Here is a 14,336-nt window from a genome sequence, read left to right as displayed (position 1 = left end):
AATTAGTTTTGACAGATAAAAAATGGATTCTTTAAATATATTTTGGGCTGGATATCGTTATGTTATACCGCTACAATATGCACAATTTAACATCTAGGAATATTTATAACTGAAATAATATGAGTAGTAGTTTAATCTTTGCTATTATTACCTTCAGGAGGAGATGCAGTAAAGGCAGATGGGCTTATTACCAGAAATCCAGGGCTGGGAAAGGCTTGCCCTCCACTGCTAGAATGCCTCAGGTACATGATTGACTGCACTCTCTCCTGAAAGATCTTGCCATCTGGAATTCAAAATGGTTTTGAGACAGCAAAACTTTTAAAATAGGGTAAAACAACAACAACAACAACGAAAGCCTTTAAAAGTAAATCACTAAACATGAATATTTACAAAAAAAAATGTTCAAAAAGAAACAAATAAGGCCTGCTCCACGCTATCAAATGTAGTATGTAAGTATTCCCTTTACAATTTCTCACTTTGGATTTTGTGACTGTTGACTATTATAGTCTGCATTAACTTCTACATTTTTAAACTCCAACTATCTTAACAATTATTTCTGTAGTTTCACATTTTACAGTTCTTCTTTACTGTGTAATTCTGATCTCTCCAAAATAGTCTGTTTACCTGTTTATTCCTTGAATAAGAACTGTGTCATATGCCTATATATTAGATTTTTAAATTTTAATTTATGTGTATGTATATTAGCTCTCACATATATACCTGGAACCTGCAAAGGTCAAAAGAAGGTATCAGATCCCTTGGAGCTAGAGTTATAGGCAGTAGTATGTAGGTGCTGGAATTTGAACTTAGGCCCTCTGCAAGAGCAGCAAGTACTCTTAGGCACTAAGTCATCTTTCTGGCCTGTGTCTTATATTTTTATGAATTATCTTCAGTATTATGATATGAATCCTAAGTAATACTTTCAGTTTAATCATCCTTTTCAGGTTCATACTGAAATTTTCCATCTTGACTTTTTAAATGTACCATCAACACACAACTGCATTATCTTTTTTGCTCTCATTCACACTTTCTGCTTATTCTCTGGATTTATCTGGTAACTCACTGCCTTTTATCCCCAACAAACAATTGGGGTCTTTTCCAGCACAGAGAGACCATTCGGTAAATATCAAAACAAATATGGATCAGCAGGAAAAAGACAGGAATAGAAATGGCTACAATCTAACAATGACCTTTACCCACCTATGTGCAAAGAGAAGTAGAAGTTTGTGGGGTTGTGACAAACATACGTATTAGTAGGAGGGTGTACTGCTAACAGGAAATTGAAGATAACTGTCAATAATTCCAAGTCTGGAGGAGAACCAAGGACTTCTGCAATGATTTTCACAAATGATCTACAAACTTCTCGGGGCATGGATGTAAGCTGCCCCTCTCTGTGTTCCTGTAAATATAAAAGCCAAAATCTTTTTAAATTTAAAGAACTGTCAGCTAATACTTTTTTATTTAAACAAGATAGTCCTTTAAAAATCATTATTATTAGTGTTGGAGGTACACATGTAGAGGTCAGAAGACACCTCTGTGGAGCTGGTTCTCTCCTACTTTAATGGAGTTTTGGGGATCAGGCCTGTATGGCAAGCATCCTATCTGCCAAGTCATTTCACTGATATTCTTAAGATAGAATATTGTTGGTTTACTACTCTAGTCTGACCATATTTAACATTAATTTGAAGTACTACTTCTCAACCCAAGTGATTTTACCATTAAAAATTAATTACAAGTGATGGCAGTTTAATTCCAGCCCTCTTAATTTAGTTAACTGAGCGAAGTTACACTGCAGAATTCATGTCCAAATGTGCAGTGTGGATCCATACTCACATTAACACTGCTATACAGTCTTTGTCTACATGAATATGCTAACACTAGTACGTATGCTCAGTTTACAAATTCAATGACACCACAGAGAAACTCTATCTTGAAAAAAGCAACAAAAAATTTTTTTCAATGATACTGAAAGAGTTAAATTTGAGACTTGTGCTGGCTAATGAAAAAATTGCAGGTTTAAAAAAAAACACAGTAGACCAAGGCTGAGCATGTCCAAATAAGCCTGGGCAGAAGCAAGCAGGCTATTAGACATCCCGAGAACTAGCAGGTCAAAAAGACATAAACTATAAAGATAAGAAAAAAACATGCAAGGACATGTCTGGGCAGACACTGAGTAGTGGGCCATCTGGTCCTCTTAGATATGGTTTAAGGTCAGATGCTCTGTTGACTTGGATTAACACCAACCTTAGGAATTTTCCACTCTGTTCTGCATATAATATAGTTGATATTTAAACTAGCCAATCATGTATAGCCACATTGATTCCTTTGTTCCCCCAGACCTTTTTCCTATATAAACCCCTAACCCCGGAGCCTCGTGGTTGATTCCTCTATCTCTTGCATGAGATATGAGTCGATCTGGAGCTCCGATATTAAACTGCCTCATGTGTTTACATCAAGATGGTCTTTCATGATTCTTTGGGTGCACGTCCTCCGGAGATTTAAGTGGGGGTCTCCCCACGGGGGTCTTTCAATACAAACTCTTAGAACAGCACCTCAGACACTAAGCCATCTTGTAATTCAAAACCCTGTAGACCAGAACAGCTTTAGATTTCATGTTTTTGGATTTGGAGGGTATTTGCACAGACTTTATAGATGAGTGTCTAAAAGCCCCAAATCAGAAATGTTCCAAACTCAAGTTTTTTTAGTGAATAAAGCCATAAAAATTTCAGTTCTTTTAATACTAGCATCACTGTTAGTACTATTATCCATGATGGCTACTAGATCTGCATGGATCTCTTGTAGTACAGCAAACAGGTTACAGCAATATCCTGTGTCCCAGCTTACAAAGTCCTTTCTCACAGTGGTTATTACAGTGGTCTTATCTTTCACTTCTAGAATATGGGCTTAAATGGTTATTTTGAGCAGTTTGAACCACACAAACAAACAAATAATTGTACAACTATAACCAAACACAGGCCCCCAATTTCGTTGTGCTGTGCTATCAAGTGTTTGGATTATAGAACTTAGTAGGATGTCATGCCTTACTAAAAATAGAGGCTGTCATAACTTGTTTACATCCTTAAAGTCCATATCCTCAAAGGCTAGTAATTAACCTCCTGATTAAGGGCACAGAATATAAAGCTGCCTGTCTCTGTCTCTTTATATCCAAATATGACACGCAGTTGTCCCTCCACGCCATTTACTGTTATGTATGGCTGAATCAGAGTGCTTAAAGGGGAGTTGTTAATTTTGAGACAATTTTGTCATCATATCACACAGACCCTTTGGGGTATTATCATAGTATTTGGATTTTAACCCACCTATACAGTAAAGGTGTCAGGCTATAGAAGCAAAAGTACTGGCCTCATGAAATAGTAAAGATCCCATAGAACGTCTGGACTTATCTCACTTGACAAGATCAACATGTTTCAAACACTAAAAACAAAAACAAAACCTTGGGAATAGTCCAATATACCAACCAAGCAGATAAAAGGACATTTGTAAAGGCAGATCACAACACAGACATAGTATGTGAGTTAGTGTCACTTTTTAACATAGTATTTTAGGTATATATCCATGTTGCTAATTAACATATAAAATAGACTATAATAAGTTTTATTTATTAAAAGCACAGATATGTGTAAGTTGTTATTTAAAGACTATATCGTGAGTTAGGGATCACTAACAGTTGATGTTCAGGAAACCACAAAATTATTATATTCCAATACAAACAAACATGCAGACATTTAGTAGCTGCTCTTTTGTAGTTTGAGTTAGAGAAGATGACAGTGTAAATTAAGATCAGGAGGCAAGAGCTGAAAGAAAATATGCTTACAGAGTAGGTAAGATAAAAGACAGAAAAAATTTCCATTGACAGGTTTGTGAAATTCTGATGTGCACAGCAGTAGGTTATTAAATAGAAGCAGCTGCAGAGGACGTCTCTGCAGAGGAGCTACATGAAAAGTACCTGTAAAACCTGACAAGTCAGTAGGAAGTGGTGAACTACGCGGGCGTTCAGCAACTGCTTAATATTAAACTGCTGCTGCTGGTGCTCTACCCGGATGAGGACTTCCAAAGCTGCTAGCAGAGTCTCCCATACACCTTGCTGAGAAAATAAACACGCACCAATTAGCACAGTTATGAAAACCTGCTGTAGGCCTCTTAGAAGACTAGAAACATAACTACCTAAAACAATGTGCATATTCTACTTCAAAGACTGAGTCTGTTGGTGTGGAGGAAAAAGCAAGTCTTAAAATTCTTCCATTGAGCTTGTCATTACCTCAGGAAGTTCAGAGCTTTACACAAGGAACACACTTCTGGATTTACATTTAAAATTAACATTACACTGAAGCAGCAAAATTATCCTTTCCTCCAGAATGATTAGTGATTGTTAAAAATATTTTTTACTGATTATTTAACACTTTCATCCATGCATCTAATTATTTTGATCATATTCACACTCCTAACTGCTAACTCCTTCTAGATGCACCTCACCTCTTCCCTATTTCATGTCCTTCAAAAATGTTTATTTAGATGATTATATTTAAATGTCCTTTGGGGAGGGGAGGGTGAGAGGCCCTGGACACCATAGCATACACCCACGCTACAATATTCCTCAACCTCAGAAGAGCAAAAAAAGTCATGAATGAATCCAGGGGGCATTATACTACTATAACCATAAAGAAACAAATATTACATGATTTCATTTATATGAGATACTTAGAGTAGTTGGCATCACAGACCCCAAAATACCATGGCAGTTGTGAGGACAGGGAGAGGAAAAGAGGCCTGGTGGGTATAGAGCTCTGCCTTTATAATATGAAAACTATGGAGGTGAGTATTGGTGATGGCTATGTAACACCTGAATGTAAGTAATGCTTCTCAATGATGTACTTAAATGATCAGGGTAAGCAAACTGAATGGTGCATGTACTTTACTACAATACACAGATGAAATAAAAGGATATATTACATGCCTCTGCCTTATTCCATATCTTCCAGTCAAGTAACAGTTCCTGCAACAGTTTAACATCTTGGATTATAGCATGAGACTCAACATCCAACTTGAACTCTCCATGCTCACTGATGAGGATAACTTCTTCACCACAGCAACCTTCAAGAAGGGTCTACAGAAAATTAGCACTACTGTAAGATGTAGTAATGACTGATTAACCAAATGCATGATGATTACCAGGATTACCAAACTTTTTATCTCAGCAGTCATACCATCAAATTCAAAGAAAAACTAGAAAGGAATTAAACATTTCTCTGTGTTATAAAACAATTCAACTTAGTTGTAAATCATACATTTTCAAACGTTTATGATTATTTTTATTTCTAACACAGGGTAAAACACCTACAACTCATGTTGATTTTTAATTTTCTGCAGTGCTCAGTATGGAATCTAAGGTATGTATATTATAGAAACTAAGCAAACCTCTAGCTCTTGATTTAACTTTCTTGTTACTCTGAGTTCACATTTCTGTATTTACTAGTGTATGACTCTCTAGCAGCTCTTTATCTCTCGATGCTTCTGTTGCTATCCCTATGTCATGGGAAGATGTAGAAAAAATATAAACTACTACATTTGGAGCTGGAAAGAATGTTTGTTTAGTTTAGACTGTTTGATCTTCCAGATAACCTTGTGATGTATAAACAACTGCGATGCTCATTCTAGAAACTGAGATGGATACAGGCAAATTTAGCCCTTGGGTTTTAAGGATTATTTATTTTTATTTAGTATGTTCTATGTGTGTAGGTGTATACATGAGTGCAGTTGCCTTAGAGACCACAAAAGGGCATGCCTATTCCATATGAGGGAAAAATCATGCTTATACTACAAATCTGTTCAAAATGCAGGAGGTTACAGATCATAGGAAGGACATCCTATTGTTTTGCTAAATAATCATGTTATCAAACTGTCTTCTAACTACTTATGCTTATACCCATAGATTTGTGTTCCTTTCAGTCTTGATCAGAGAAGGTTGTTTTTACACTGCTTAATGCAGAGACTTATAACTAGTCAAAGTGATAAGAACAAGCGAACATGAGTGTTCAACCCTGGATAGGATATCTATATCCACCTTCCTGCTCCCAAGACTCAGAGAGCATCAAAGATGGGAAGGAAAGAATATAAGACCTATTAGAATTACATCTAACTTCTCAATGGAGATTCTAAAAGTCAGAAGGGTCTGGACAGGTGTGCTGCAGACTATATGAGACCACAGATGCCAGCCCAGACTACTATACCCAGGCAAAACTTTCAATCATCATCACCATAAATGGATAGAAGAAGATATTCCATGATAAAGTCAAATTTAAACATTACCTATCTATATAGCAATACCTACAAAAGATAGTAGTAGGAAAACTCCAACCTAAGCATGTTAACTTCACACATGAAAACACAAAAAAAATCTCACATCAGCAAAATCAAAATCATATCAGTAAGTGAATATGCACATGCATGTACGCACAGATACCACCACCACCACCACCACCACCACCACTACCTTCTCCACACTGTCATCACCACCACCACCACCACCACCACCTTCTCCACACTGTCATCACCACCACCACCACCACCATCTTCTCCACACTGTCATACCACCACCACCACTAACAACAACAAAATAACATAAATCAACAATCACTGGTGATTGATAACTCTCAACATCAAGGCTTTCACTTCCCTAATCAAAAGACCAAGACTAACAAAATGGATACAAAAAACACACCTCCTAATCAAGAATAGACATTACCTCAGGGCAAAGGGTTGGAAAAATATATTCCAAATAAATGGATCTAAAAAGTAAGGTGGTTTAGCCATTTTAATATCTAACAAAACGATGTAAAACCAAAATCAATCAAAAGAGATAGGGAAAGACACTATATATTCATCAAAGGGAAGGTGACACCAAGATGACACTTCAATTTAATGTCTATGCCTGAAACACAAGAGTGTCCAAGTTTATAAAAGAAGCACTACTACATGTGAGTCATACATTGACCCTCACTCCCTGAAAACAAGAGACTTTAATATCCCACTTTCGTAAATGGACAAATCATCTAGACAAAAACTAAAGAGAGAAATACTGGAGCTAACAGATGTTATAAACCAAATATATTTATAGAACCTAAGAAATATTTATAGACCATTCTCTCCAATCACAAAGAATATACCTTCTTATTACCACCTCATGGAACTTTTTCCAAAATTTGCCATATACTCAGACACAAAGCAAGACTCAACAGATACAAGAAAATTGAAATAATACCCTGTATCATATCAGACCACTGTGTATTAAAGCCGTGCATCAACAACAGAATCAACAGAAAGCTTATAAACTCATGGAAATTGAACAACTCTCTACTGAATGAAAAATAGAACAAGATACAAATAATGAAAGAAATTAAAGACTTTCTAAAATTAAATGAAACACAGCATACCCAAATTTATGTGACAAAAAGTGGTGCTAAGAGGTAAGTTCACAGCAATAAATGCCTACATTAAAAAAAAATGGGGAGAACTTATACTAACAACTTAGCAGAACACCTGAAAACTCTAAAACAAAAAGAAGTAATAACACTCACAAGGAGTAGACAGCAAGAAATAATCAAACTGAAGGTCAAAATCAATAAAATAGAAATAAAGAAAGCAATACGAAGAATCAATAAAGAGTCAGATCCTTGAAAAAAACCAAGATAGACAAACCCTTATCCAAACTAACTAAAGGGTAAAGAGAGACTATCCAAACTATCAAAATCAGAAGCATAAGAACAGACACTGAGGAAATCTAGAGACTCCTAAGAACATAATAAGAACACAGTTTAGGCTGGGCAGTGGTGGCACATGCCTTTAATCCCAGCATTTGGGAGGCAGAGGCAGGCAGATTTCTGAGTTCGAGGCCAGCCTGGTCTACAGAGTGAGTTCCAGGATAGCCATAGTTACACAGAGAAACCCTGTCTCAAAAGAACAAAAACAAAACAAAACAAAACAAAATTTTTCTAAAAAAAGAACATAATTTAAATATCCTATATCCCACCAAATTGTAAAATCTTAAAAAAAGGATAATTTTCTCAATATACCACTTACAAATGTTAAATCAAGATAAGATAAACTATTTAAATAGACCTATAATCCCTAGTGAAATAAAAGCAGCCATCAAATGTCTCCCAACAAAAAGAGGCCAGGACTAGAAGATTTACTGCAGAATTCTATCAGACTTTCAAAGATGAGCTAACATTAATACTCCTCAAATTATTCCACCAAATAGAAACAGAAGGAACATTCTTCAAATCATTTTATGAGGCTACAGTTACCCTAATGCCCAAACCACATAAAGACTCAACAAAGAAAGAGAAATAAATACAGACCAGTTTCTCTTAAGAACATAGATACAAAAATATTCAATAAAATATTTGCAAACCGAATTCAAGAATACATCAAAAACATCATCTTCCATGATCAAATAGGCCTCATCCCAGAGATGCAGAGATGGTTCAATATACAAAAAAAATCAGTAAATATAATTCACCATATAAACACATTGAATAAAAAAACACATGATTGATCTCATAAGAGATCTCATAAGGCCTTTAACAAAATCCAACACTCTTTCCTAATAAAAGTCCTAGAGAGATCAGGGATAGAAAGGACATACCTAAATATGACAAAGGCAATATACAGCAAGCTGATAGCAACATCAAATTAAATAGAAAGAAACTCAAAGCAATTCTACTAAAATCAGTGGCAAGATAAGGGTGTCCACTTTCTCCATATCTGTTCAATATAGTACTTAATGTTTAGCTAGAGCAATATGACAACTGAAGGAGATCAAGGGAATACAAATTGGAAAAAAATAGTTAAAGTGTTGTTAATTGCAGATGATATGATAATACACTTAAGTGACCCCAAAAATTCTACCAGGAAACTCCCACAGCTGGTAAACACTTTCAGCAAAGTGACTGGATACAACATTAATTTGAAAACAAAATATCAGCAGCACTCCTATACAAATAACAAGTGGACTGAGAAAGAAATCAGGGAAATAACATCTTTCACAATTTTGTCAAATAATATAAAATATCTTGGAGTAAGTGTAACCAAGCAAGTAAAAGACTTGTATGATAAAAACTTCAAGTCTCTGAAGAAAGAAAGTTAAGAAGATATCAGAAGGTGAAAAGGTCTTTCATCCTCATGGATCAGTAGGATTAGCATAGTAAAAACGGCCATCCTACCAAAAGCAATTCAGATTCAACGAAATTGACATCAAAATTCTAATACAATTTTTCACAAATCTTGAAAGGACAATTCTCAATTTCAAATGGAAAAACAAAAGCCCCAAGAGGAGTTAAAACAATCCTGTACGATAACAGAAATGCTGGCTATCCCACCATTCCCAATTTCAAGTTCTACTACAGAGCAATAGTAATTAAAAAATTCACATGGCATTGGCAGAAAAAGAGATATGCTGGTCAATGGAATTGAACTGAAGATCCAGACATAAATCCACACACATAAGGTCATCTGATTTTTGATAAAGAATTCAGAAATGCATACAGTGAAAAAGCATCTTCAACAAATGATACTGGTCTGTATGTATTTGTTGCATAGATGTCTGCATGTAGAAAAACACAAATAGATCCAAATTTATGACCCTGCACAAAACTCAAGGCCAAGTAGATCAAAGACCTCAGCATAAAATTAGATACACTAAACCTGATAGAAGAGAAAGTGGGAAATATCCTCCTATCCAATAGAACAGGAAACTACTTCCTAGGCAGAACACCAATAGTTCAGCCACTAAGATCAACAATAAGTAGGACCTTGTAAATCTGAAAAGCTTCTGTATGGCAAAGGACACATCATTCAGACAAAGCATCAGCCTATAGATTGGGAAAAAATTTTTTTACTAACTCCATATCCAATATATATAAGAAACTCAATATCAAATTAATTAAGAATAGAGAAAATATTTAAACAGAATTCTCAATAGAGGAATCTTAAATGGCAGAAATACACTTAAAGAAATGTCCGACATCTTTAGCTATCAGTAAAATGTAAATCAAAACTACTATGAGATTCCATCTTACACCTGTCAGAATATCACAAGTGACAGTTCATGCTGGTGAGGATGTGGAGCAAGAGAAACACTCCTCCATCACTGGTGGAAGTGCAAAAAAATATGGAAAACAATATGGTAGTTACTCAGAAAGGTGTAAACCAACTTCCCTCAAGACCCAGCTATACCAGCTATACCAGCTACACCTAAAGGACACTTCACCCTACCACAGACACACTCGCTCAACTATGTGCACTTTGGCTTTATTCATAATAGCCAGAAACTGGAAACAACTTAGATGGCCCTTAACAGGAGAATGGATAAAGAAATTGTGGCACATTTACACAATGGAGTATTATTCAGCTGTCAAACAAAATTATATCCTGAAATCTGCAGGCAAATAGATAGAATTAGAAAAAAAAAATCATTCTAAGTGAGGTAAATCAGACCAAGAAAGATAAATATATGTTTTCATTTATAAGGGGATGTTAGTCATTCAGTAAATGATAACCAAATTATAATCCATAAACTTAGAGATGTTAGGTAAAGAGGAAGAGACAGGGGCGAAGGGATGCAGAAATCTCCTGAGAAAGAGGTGGAAAGAGTTAGCCAGAGGGGAATGGAGGATAGCAGGAAAATAAGGCCTTATGAATAAACCAAATAAAGTGCATATAAGCTCACAGAGACTGAAGCAGCAAGCAGAGGGCCTACACGGGTCTACACCATTTCCTCTGTGTACATATTATAGCTATTAGTTTAGTATTCTATGGGACTCCTAACTGTGAGAATGAGTATGTCTCTGTTTCTTGTGCTTGCGTCTGAGACTCTTTTCCTCCTTTTGTGTTGCCATGTGCAACTTCAATATGATAGGTTTTTGTTTTATCTTATCATATTTTACTTTGTCACGTTTGGCTGTTATCTCTTAGAAACCTGTTTCTCTTTTTCCTTATGACAGACAGAAAGGGAGTGGATCTGGAGGAGAGAGGATGAGGAGGAACAGGGAGTAGAAGGAGGAGAAACTGTGATCAGGATATATTGCATGAGAAGAGAATTTATTTCTAAAGTGAAAATATAAAAAAGAAAAAGAAAAAAAGAACAAGAGGATATGAAGTTGGGAGGCAGTCTTGTTGGGGAGGGGTCCAGGAGAGCTGGAAGGGAGAAGTGGGAAGTGGATCTGGCCAAAGTATTTTATGTACAGGTATGAAATTATCAAATAAGAAATAAAATATATAACAAGATCTCAAAGCTAGGAAATGGCTCAATTTGTAAAGCATCTGCCTCACAAGAATGAGTACTTGAGTTCAAAAACTCTCATAATAGTGAAATGTGGCTACGCACACCTGTAACAGCACCAAGGCAGGCAGAGACCTGAAAGCTTAGCCACGCTGAACCTCAGCTTCAGTATGAGAGCCCTGTCTCGGAAATTAAGTTGGAGAGCTAGAGGAAGGCACCTGGCATCCACCTCTGTCCTCTGTGAACACACACATGCACACATCCGCACAGACAAGTGCACACATGGCCTTAGGCCCCCTACATACAAACATGACAAACAACAAGAACAAGTTCTAACTGTAGCAACACAGGTTGACTTGAGTAGTACATCCTGGGGGAGGGGAGTGAACTATAACAAGTGCAAGTTCATTAGCCACAGAACAAAGGGCTTGCCATGGACTACATCTGTGTCTTTTTAGACCTAAAATTCTTGTGGTTTATTTTCTTACTTTCTAAAATAATTAGAAAAAAAGAAAAATTATTATGGAAAGAATTGAAAGAGTACCATGGTTTGACTACATATTAGTAAGTTTCCTACACTTACTAGCAACATAAAATGATTACAGAAAATTTTGATAAAAGATGTCACTGCATAGAAATGACAACAAATTTTGCGAGGTAATACCTTCAAAATGTGAAAGCCAACAATGCATTTCGGTTTGACCAACACTTGGTGAATCATAGAAAGTCCATTACAATTTTCCAATTCATGTGTTCTCTGTTGGCTATATTTAATTAAAGACAATATAACCCGTAGTGCTAATGCTTGAGTTTCTTCACAGCTACTAAGTTCAACAACCTGAAAACAAAAAGGAAATGTTTTTCTCTTAGTCTGTTAATAGTAAAAATTAAATGCATGTGATTATCTATAACAATGTCATATCAACTTTTTAGTGTTTACACTATAACTTATTTGTATTTAAATATTAATTATTAAACATTAAATATTTTAAGTTATGGATAAGCAAAACTGAAAATTATAAATTCCATTCTTTTAAATCTCTCAAATATACTGAAATGAACAAAGATAACATTGACAGCCTTAGAGACCACTAGCATCTTAGACTTAGTAACCTGAAATGGGACCACAGAATTTGAGTTTTCCATTGTCAGTCAAGAAACAGGCTCAAGTATAGGCAAGAGTCAGAGACACCCCCATTCCCATTACTGGGAGTCCCACAGGACACTAAAGTACACAACCATAAGGTATATACAGAGGACCTAGTTCAGACCCATACAGGGTCCATGTTTGTCACCGCAGTTTCTCTGAGCCCCTATGAGACCTGCTTAGTTGATTCTGTGGGCGGTGTTCTCACAGTACCATGTTCAGCTGTGATACAAGGGTTTGTGCCCAGACTTATTGTATCTGGTTAGGCCATGTTCAGTGGATATCTCTGAGAGGCCTGCTTCTTTAGGAACTGATCTAGGGGGAGAAAGGAGGAGTGGAGGGAGGGAAACTGCAGTATGAGAGAAGAATAAAAGTTTAAAAAAAAAGGTTACTATGTTGAGTTGGCATTGTACAGAAATTAACAGCCATATTGGTCTAGAAATGTTGAACTTAATTTTTTTTCCATTTGTACGGGGTAACGTACTATATTAAATATGTAAAGTCTTATCTACATGGGTTTGATTACAAAAACTAATAAAGTATTCTTTAAATAAAAAAAAAAAAAGAAGCAGACTCAACAGCATCATGTGTTCTGGGAGACATAAAGAAGCAAAGGGTACAATGTACCAGTGAGGGCTCCTGTGAAGCATAAAGATCAAGGCAAAAATAAAAACCACATGTTGTGCCTAGTAACATAGTTCAACCAATGCCTCTGACGCCTCTGATTTATAAGAACCAGGCATGATTATCACAATAAAAGACAAAAGACGAGACTTAGATATCTACTGCTCATACATTCAGGATCTTGCACAGCACCCACTTCTGACCCCTCTATTGATTTAAGGAAGGCTGCACTAAGAAGGTAGCCTGAAGAGAAAGGCAGACTTAGCCTGGATATGGGGAACACAGATATACGAAGATGGGCACAGAGCACATCTAGAAAGGCACAGGCTTACATTGGAACACCTAAAGGTTCACATTTCTGTTTGGCAGGAAATTAGCCTGTTTATTTTAGGCTTTTAGGAAAAATACATTTTATCTTTATAGGAAGCAGAAGAATACTGAACACATTTTAAATTTTAAATGTGAAAACATACTTTAAAAGTCTATTAGCAAGATCATAAATGTATGTACAATAGAAATTAAATGTTTTCTTCTAGGATTCAGTTATATTTACTACCTGGATAAAATAGGAAAAACCAAGGGCATACATTTTGAAATTATAATGTGAAAAGAGATTATGAAATCTATTCACCTAGATACTAGCTGTGGAAACGCAGTAGGAGGGTGAATGACAAGACAGGAAACATACTAGGGTAGATAAGATGCTAGCAAGACTTTTTTTTTTCACATGTAGAAAATATGTATAATTAATATATGCTAATGAAATATATTCGACTAGCAAGACTTTTATTAAAACTTTAACAAGAACAAATGCTGGGGCTGGAGAGATGGCTCAGTGGTTAAAAGCATTTGACTGTTCCTCCAGAGGTCCTGAGTTCAATTCCCAGCAACCACATGGTGGCTCACAAATATCTGTAATGAGATCTGGTGCCCTCTTCTGGTGTGTCTGAAGAGAACTACAATATACTCACATATGGAAAATAAATACATAAATCTTAAAACAAAAAACAAACAAACGACAGAGAAAGCCACACTCCCAGCTGATCTAACAAGCCCAGGATCCCAGGATCCCAGAATCACAGTTTCCCAGAGACAGCTTGACTCTGAGGAGTTCTGACACAACCAGGATCACAGGAAGGACAGGCTCCAGTCAGATTTAGCAAGGGTAGGTAGCACTAGAGTTAACCAGATGGCCAGCGGCAAGCGTAAGAAAATAAACAACACAAACCAAGGTCACTTGCCATCATCAGAACCCAATTCTCCTAC

The 14,336-nt window shown here is 36.2% G+C and overlaps 1 protein-coding gene across 3 annotated transcripts in view; it reads right to left on the bottom strand.

The window, feature by feature from the left end:
• Lyst (lysosomal trafficking regulator) overlaps positions 1–14,336 on the bottom strand; it is a 181,335-nt gene that overhangs the window by 94,778 nt on the left and 72,221 nt on the right. For all 3 annotated transcript variants that reach the window (XM_031359427.1, XM_031359429.1, XM_031359428.1), the window contains exons 18-22: positions 11,964–12,137; positions 4,976–5,125; positions 3,968–4,105; positions 1,201–1,399; positions 152–283 (exon numbers count right to left, since the gene is read on the bottom strand). In XM_031359427.1, the coding sequence (XP_031215287.1) occupies positions 152–283; positions 1,201–1,399; positions 3,968–4,105; positions 4,976–5,125; positions 11,964–12,137 (793 nt within the window). The remainder of the gene's footprint in view (positions 1–151; positions 284–1,200; positions 1,400–3,967; positions 4,106–4,975; positions 5,126–11,963; positions 12,138–14,336) is intronic.

Source organism: Mastomys coucha, unplaced genomic scaffold (assembly GCF_008632895.1).
Source record: "Mastomys coucha isolate ucsf_1 unplaced genomic scaffold, UCSF_Mcou_1 pScaffold7, whole genome shotgun sequence".
NCBI lineage: Eukaryota > Metazoa > Chordata > Mammalia > Rodentia > Muridae > Mastomys > Mastomys coucha.
Note: the sequence above shows the minus strand (reverse complement) of the source record. Positions and strands in the feature narration are given on the sequence as shown.